The 7,608-nt window shown below is 40.7% G+C and overlaps 1 protein-coding gene across 1 annotated transcript; it reads left to right on the top strand.

Moving 5' to 3' along the window:
• Positions 1-3,323: 3,323 nt before the first annotated feature.
• On the top strand, positions 3,324-7,149 carry LOC110265240 (protein FAR1-RELATED SEQUENCE 9-like). The gene is made up of 3 exons (XM_021108134.2): positions 3,324-5,722; positions 6,133-6,420; positions 6,970-7,149. The coding sequence occupies exons 1-3, from the start codon at positions 4,010-4,012 to the stop codon at positions 7,147-7,149; spliced, it is 2,181 nt and encodes a 726-aa protein (XP_020963793.2). The 5' UTR covers positions 3,324-4,009.
• Positions 7,150-7,608: the final 459 nt, after the last annotated feature.

Here is a 7,608-nt window from a genome sequence, read left to right as displayed (position 1 = left end):
ATGTAAACAATAGATATATCGGATGTTCATTTTACTAGTGTACGGATGGTTATTTTAATATTAAAATTTAGAGGGTTAATTTGAAGGTGTAGTGTGTTTTTATTTGATTGGTGGTTGTTCATATTATTCAACAAAGTCATTGTCCCCCTAGCATTCCCCATAATATTAATACGCTAACACTAACCCTAGACGTTAGTAATTTTTTATTTTTTGAAAATAATAATGTTTTATTTTTTCTTTTGCGACATAATTAATATTCAACCGATTATCGGAAAGCAGTTTTTGCATTTAAATCACATTAAATACATCTCCTCATCTGCTTACATATAGTTGTAAGTTCTCATCTACTATTTAACACTCATGATGTTTTTTCTTTTTTTTTTGGGTAGATGATTGTCTTATTTTCTTCCACTCTTATAAAGATCCAAATAATATTGTGTTTTATTTTTTCAATCATTTTGTTTAAGTTATGATTTCTGTATTTTCAAACATCACTCTTTAAGATATTATATCATTCTATTATCTTATTTAGGAGTATCTACTTATTTGTCAGTATTCGAAAAATATATGACAGTGTTTATTAATTTTTTTCAGTAGAAAAGCAATAATAAAAATTATTAATAATGTTGGTTAAATAATTAAAAAGTTAAGAATAATTTGGTTCATGAAAATTAAAAAATAAAATTACTATTCTCTATAACTACCAAGTTTAAATGATTAAAATTATTAAATATTAAATATATTTGACGTCACTAATTTTGTCTTTGTTATTAAAACAAAAAATATAAGTTACTTATCAATTCTAAATTTAATTTATCAATTCTGCAAAAACACTATCGTCTATTTTGTTTCGATTACAAAAATTATTTTAAAAATAAAAACCAACGTTGTCCATTGTGTTATAGAAAAGTGTAGTCATTCAGTCTGCCTTAATAGAAATGCTAACTATTAATATGTTCAACATAAAGATGTGTTAAATTTTAATTTGAAATATAAATTTGTAAAGGATTTATAGTACTAATTATTATATGTATTTGTCGTTTAAAATCTTTAAAATAAGAGATTCCACTTATTTTTATTAAGCTGTTTAATTAATTTGAGTCGGTGCATTTTTTATTTATTCTAATAGGTTTTAATTTTTGTTTTGAGACTTTATATATAATGAAATAAGGGGCGGTCTAGTGTACAAATGAAAGTTGGAGAAGGCGTACAGAGAATTTATTTTTTGTGCCTGGAGGGAGGACGCGTGTGCCGTTCGGTTTGTAACGGAAAAGACTTTGAGGGTGCGGGAGTCGATGTTGGCTTAGAAGGCTTACAAGGGGTGAGCCTAGCCGATACCATTCATTAAAGAGGGATATGAAAACAGGACTGGATTGATGGTGGGTCATTGTGGCTGTGGGCTTTGGGAGGAAAATATTTTTGGGTCAATTTCAAAAAAAGAAAAAAAATTATGAGTTAGTGTGGGAAAAGGGAAACAGTCTGCAGCACTAGTTTCCTAACCAAAGCCCCACCCACTTTCTCCGTTGCAGACCTGGCTGTCGCCTCTGTCTCCCTGATTCGAAGAGTCGTCGTTGCCGGCGGCAGTTGCGCAGGTCTGGGCACTGTGTTAGGGTCGCAGTGGAGGTCTGAAGTTGTGTTGCCGTCGTTGTCTCCAGTGTTGAACGTGGTTCCCCACGCTGAAGGATGCAGTGAGCCGTACTTGCCGTCTGATGTGGAGATCTGGGCGCCGTTCGACGGAAAAGAAGGCTCTGGAAGGTCCAGGGAATCAAAACGCTGCTGCTGAAACAACGCATCACAGAATCCGCAGTTTCTCGTTTAATTTTTCCTGTCAGATCTCAGATTTTCACTGAGGATTATCATCTTCCCACGGAATTCGGTTCTCGCGTTAGCTGGACGCTGATATAGTTCAAAGTCAGGTGTCTAGTATTTTCGTTCCTTTATTTGAATTTATTTGTAAATTTGTGTTTATTGTGAGTGGTTTTACTGCTGTGGGTTTTGTACTTTAAATGAAGCTTAACGATACAGTCGCTGCCATGGTCGCATGGCGAGAATGGCGTTTAGGAAATTCGGAATTTGGATTTTGTGATTTAGATTCACAATCTGTTCGGGTAGGGACACATTTCTACGCCCTGGAGTATCAATTTTTGTAAAAAGAAAAAAAAATTATAGTATCGGTTCTTACATTAGTGGAATTTTAGCGTTGTGCTGTTTTGATGTTTGATGACTCTGGCTCACCGTTCAGGATCAGAAAATAGAAAAGGATTAAGTGTAATTTATTTTAGCCCTTATTACCGTACATAGTTCAAGGGCTCTGATTTTCGTCTACTGGACTAATAGTCCAATAGGGTTTAGACATGGTTATTGTTCTAGGCATGTGATTGGGGATTGGGGAACATCTTCGGATCAAATCATGGTTTCCTCCTTTCCAGAGTAAGCCGAACATTGTACTTGCTACACGAGAATGACTACTCTGGTAGGGGTCCTGCAAAAATCTCCAACGCCAATGCAATTCTGTCATCTTATGTCTATCATACCTCTTCACTAATTGAAGTTTGTAGGTGTTCCTTTTATTTCTATTGCCGCCCTGTTCTCATCATTGTTCGTAGCCCGTAAGGGAATCTTTAGCTGTTATAGTTGGAAGCTGTTAAATGTGTCATCATCATGATTCAGATGTGCTTAGCTGTTTGTACTTGTATACTGTTATTATTAGACGGAAGAGATTCTGGAATTCCCTGTAGCTAATGGATTTTTCTGTCATACTGATTCGTAAGTTGGCAATAAATATTATGGAATTTTCTTAAATACTTTCAGAATATACACTCATTTAAAAATTAAGACTTGTGTATCTGTTGAAACAGAATATCGTGTGTTGTAACTTTGAGACAAGGTATAAGATTGGCAATGTTTTTAAAATTTACCAGTTGAGAAAGTATGTAACCCCTGTGGATTGGTGTTAGTAATCATTGGCTGCTGTTGTGATTAGGAGTGCAATTGCAAAGTTCCTCTATAACACGGCTGTTATGCTACGGTTATGTATGTATTTCAGGTTGATGTGTTGTGTTTGTAATATGTCATGGAGAATATAATAGGATTATAACTCAGCATGAGATTTCCTTGTCATGATTGAAATAATTTTCATTCATGTAGTTGTTTGTGCATAAGACGTTAGGGTGTTGTCCGTTACAGTGGTGCGTGTGCATGGTTGTTTGGCCTTTTAAAATCTGTAGTATAATTTGACAAGAACTTTCATGGGCGGAGTGATTGATCGTAACTTGTTGAGCGCTTTCATGTTTTCAGGCTAGAACTGTGAACTGATAACTCTGATGGATTTCAATGGGATGTTTGGAGCCGAAGTGGAACAGTCAGATGAGAACAGCTCGGATGGATATTGTGGCCATTATTATGCGAGTGACGACGAAGGTGACGAGGACGAAGGTGGTAAGGACTGCGGTGGTCAGGAAGGTGACCCAACAGGGCGCAGAGAAGATGAACATGGTAATTTCTCAGGTGGTGCTAGTCATGCAGGGGATGGTGGCAAAATTTGGCTGGTTATGGCAGAGGATTTCCTAGGCAGAGAGTTTGTTGGGGAGGAGGATGCCTACCTTGCGTACAAGGAGTTTGCTAAGACGAGGGGTTTCGGGGTCCGCAAGGGAGATGTGGAGGCGTGTTGACGGGGTTTTGGTCAGGAGAGACTTTTTCTGCCACCGACAAGGCACAAGACATTCTAAGCACTATGACCGTCCTGAGCGAGTTAGGGAGGAGAGGTTGGAGAGTCGAACCGACTGCAAGGCGAAGTTGAAGATTTACTATGATGTGCAACGCAGTGTGTGGAAGGTCAGGACCATCTTCGATGAGCACAGCCACAAGCTTGCTCCGGCCATGTTTTCCCACCTCTTGCCTAGCCATCGCAAGATGAGTAACGGTGATAAAGTGCAAGTTGATAGCATGAAGAAGTTTGGGATACCAACCTCGAAGATAATGGCTTACATGGCTGGTCAATCTGGAGGGTATGGAATGCTGCGATTTACAAAGCGTGATTTGTATAATTACGTACACGGGCAAAGGATGGCCCGAATCAATGATGGTGATGCTGCAGCAACGATCAGTTACTTGGAGGGCAACGAATGCCGACATGACGACTGTGGCACGTTACACGCGAACTACAGATAATCGGCTGGGGAGCCTTTTCTGGGTCGACGGTGAGATGATGTCGGACTATCAGTTATTTGGAGATGTTATGGCTTTTGATTCAACGTATCGGTTTAATAAGTACAAGAAACCGCTTGTAGTATTCTCCGGGTCAAATCATCACAAACAAACAACCATTTTTTTATTTGCGCTACTGGAGGATGAGGAAGTTCATACTTACCGGTGGCTGCTGTTAAATCTTGTAGACCTAATGGGAGAGAAGACGCTGTGCGTTGTTGTCACGGATGGGGACAAAGCGATGCGCGCAGCCATCGCGGAGGTGTTCCCGGCAGCTAGGCACCGGCTGTGCGGGTGGCACTTAGAGAAAAACTGTGTTCAGAGGGTTAAGGATACCGAATTCCGGAAGGTCTTTAAGAAGGCTATGTATGCCAACTTCGAGGTGGAGGACTTCGAGGAATATTGGAAGAAGGCAGTGGAGTCACTTGGCCTTCAAAATAATAGTTGGGTTCAAAGCACATACGAGCTCAAAGAAAGTTGGGCAACAGCATATCTCTGGGGCACGTTCTGTGCGGGATACAGGACAACCTCCAGGTGTGAGGGAATTAATGCATACATAAAGGGGTTCCTGAAATCCACTGATAGCATTTTGGAGCTGGTGCACAGCTTAGATTGCGTTGTAAAGGATTATCAAAACAACGAAGTCACGGCGCAGTTCTATTCTACGTATTATAGCCCCGTGTTAACAACCGGGCTTGACTCCATTGAGCTTTTTGCATCAAAACTGTACACGCGGGAAGTTTTTAGAGAGGTGAAGAAACAAATCAAGGGTGTTGCGACCTTGTTGTTTCGTGGGAGAGATAGCATCAACACAACGGTTGTCTACAAGTTTTCAAGGATGGGTGCCCCTGGTAGGATTCACAAGGTTTTGTTCCACCCCGATGACAAGAAAATTCAGTGCGACTGTTCGATGTGGAATAGCGAGAGTATTCCATGTAGTCACATTTTCTGCGTGATGAAATACGAGGGTTTGGATCAAATACCGGACAGTCTTATAATGAGAAGATGGTGCAAGGATGCAAAGGATTCCAGCCGGACACCGGTGACTACGAGACCTGGACATGAGGGTCGCATGCTTAGGTATGCCGCACTTTGTTTGGCCACAAGCTTGGTCGCAAGACTTGGTTCGGAGGAGGGCGAAGACTTTGAATTCGCTAGGGAGAGCATCGTGAGTGTAATAGAAAAGCTACGTCACAAAATTTATGAGAGGGCAGGCAGTCAGCCACGTATGTCGGCATGGAGCCCGATGAAGGACCCGGTGGTCTCAAGAACAAAAGGGGCCCCTAAGAGGACGAAGGAGTTCGACCCAAGCAGACAAACGGATTTCCGAGGGAAGAGACATTGTTACACCAAATGTGGCATTCCAAGGCATACAAAGAGGACATGCAGTGGGGACTGTGCACGAGGTGTGTCCGGGGTAGGTAACGGGGTCTCGTCAACGTTTGGCAAAGGTTCGCATCACGGCCCTTTAGCATCGCCAGCGTCGCTTCCGACAGAGCGCGGTTATGCGTATGAGGTAATCTTGGCAAAGGTTGCATTTATGTGATTAGTTTCGTCCAAACAGGGTATGCCGTAATGCTTAGTCTTGTGTTACAGTGACAGGTTGCATGTTATTCCCTGGGTTACAATACCATTTGTGATGTTATTCATGGGTAGGAGTTGTTTGAACATTGCATTTGCCCAATAGAATAATAATAGGCCAGGCGTATCAGTATTAGTGGATTGTGCTTGTTAAACTGTGTCATCATTGGAATTGTTGTATAGGTTGAGACAAGTAACGAAATTAAATTAGAAGGGTTAAGTTGTTTTAAGTGAACACGAGAGGCTGTGCGGTTTCCTACTTGCTGAAGTTAATTACTGGTATCAATTTTTTGCCTAGTGGATTGTATTTTGAACAAAATCTTAAACATGCCAACATGCTTGCAGGATCAAACCTCGACTCATGGCGAAGGTGGTCTCAATAACGTGTCTAGCTCAGCGGTGAATACATCCTCCATGGTGAATCGGAGAGGTAGTCGATCTTGGCATCCTCCGTTCTGTGGCGGGGGAAGTGGGGGGACCTTCTTCCTTGGGGGCCAACACATCCACCAATTCTATGCATCCCAACCTTGCTCTGGACACCAAAGCGAACCGCCGCCGCACGAAGGCCACTGCAGTATGGCGACTCCAACAAGGGCAACGAATGAGGACTTTTTTGAATGGTGGCTGCTCCAGGTACGCGGGTTCTCCTGAGATGTACTACGATGTTTCTATTTCTCTGTTTTAGCAATTCTGACCTGTCGACTAAACCATGTGCCTGTTGGTGTCGAACAGAATGTGATTGGTCCTTGCTCCTCCAGCAAAATGCCGGGTGGATTTCCCACGCGTGGAACTTGATTTTAAGCGGCGGATAACAGGTAACGAATACTTTCTGTGCAGCCAAATTTTGTTTTTTTTTTTTTTGGTAAAGTTTGTGTTGCTCAGTGGTCTCTTCAAATTTCAATAGTGTGGGATCTGTTTTTCTGATTTCTTGTAACTACTATTCCATAGTGTGTTGGTGGTCACTCTCTTAGTGCTGCCAGCGAACACACGGCATTAGAGGTTTTAGTTGGTTTTTTTTAATTTTGTGTCCATAATAATTTGGGTAGCAGTCAGTTTCCACACCAGTCTCTTCATCAAGGATCTGTGCTCACATGAGATAATTTGGTTGGTTGTAATTGTTCTGGAACGTCTTAAATGCTCATTTCACTATGTCCTTATCTCCCATTTTCTGCATAATTAAAGATTTCTCCACTGTACTATGAGGAGTCGGATCATGATAACTTAGTACCAAGCTCATGGACAGGTGCAGGGCTAGTTGAAGTAATTTGCTTCGTAGATACAGATTCTCAAGCTGAAGGACAGATGCAGGACCACTTGAAGTTATTTGCTTCCTTCATAAAGATGGAGAATACGCATTTTTAGTAGAATAACTGGATGCTGGTTGCTTTGTTTGAGTTAATGTAGGATTTGAACTTGAACTTCTTGGTGTTGAAATTTGGAATACCTTAGGTGTACGTTGCATTGATGTCTTCTTTGTGTTGAAATACTTTGGTTGTAATATTTGGGGTTGCCAATTGCCAGATCGAGTTATTGAGTACTGTTGCAAAGAGGCCAATTGTATCTGATGGGCCAACAATAACGTTTTTTTTGGGGCAACAATAAGGTTTTTTTTTTGTGGGCCAATAATAAATTTTTTTTCTAGCAACAGTAACTTTTTTTTGTGGGCCAACAGTAATGTTTTTTTTGTGGCAACAATAACGATTTTTTTTTGGGCCAACAATAATCTTTTTTTCTTGTGGCAACAATAACCTATTTTTTTTGTGGGCCAACAATTACGTTTTTTTTTTGCAACAATAACTTTTTATTTGTGGGCCAACAATA

Source organism: Arachis ipaensis, chromosome B8 (genome assembly GCF_059453495.1).
Source record: "Arachis ipaensis isolate K30076 ecotype BB chromosome B8, ASM5945349v1, whole genome shotgun sequence".
Lineage (NCBI taxonomy): Eukaryota > Viridiplantae > Streptophyta > Magnoliopsida > Fabales > Fabaceae > Arachis > Arachis ipaensis.
This window is presented reverse-complemented; position numbering and strand designations above follow the sequence as displayed.

Bases quoted from the DNA above. Each gene is read 5' to 3' on its own strand.
- LOC110265240 (XM_021108134.2), top strand. From the start codon at position 4,010: ATGGAATGCTGCGATTTACAAAGCGTGATTTGTATAATTACGTACACG. The intron at 5,723-6,132 runs GTAATCTTGGCA...ACATGCTTGCAG, and splicing joins AGCGCGGTTATGCGTATGAG to GATCAAACCTCGACTCATGG. The intron at 6,421-6,969 runs GTACGCGGGTTC...GCATAATTAAAG, and splicing joins TTGAATGGTGGCTGCTCCAG to ATTTCTCCACTGTACTATGA.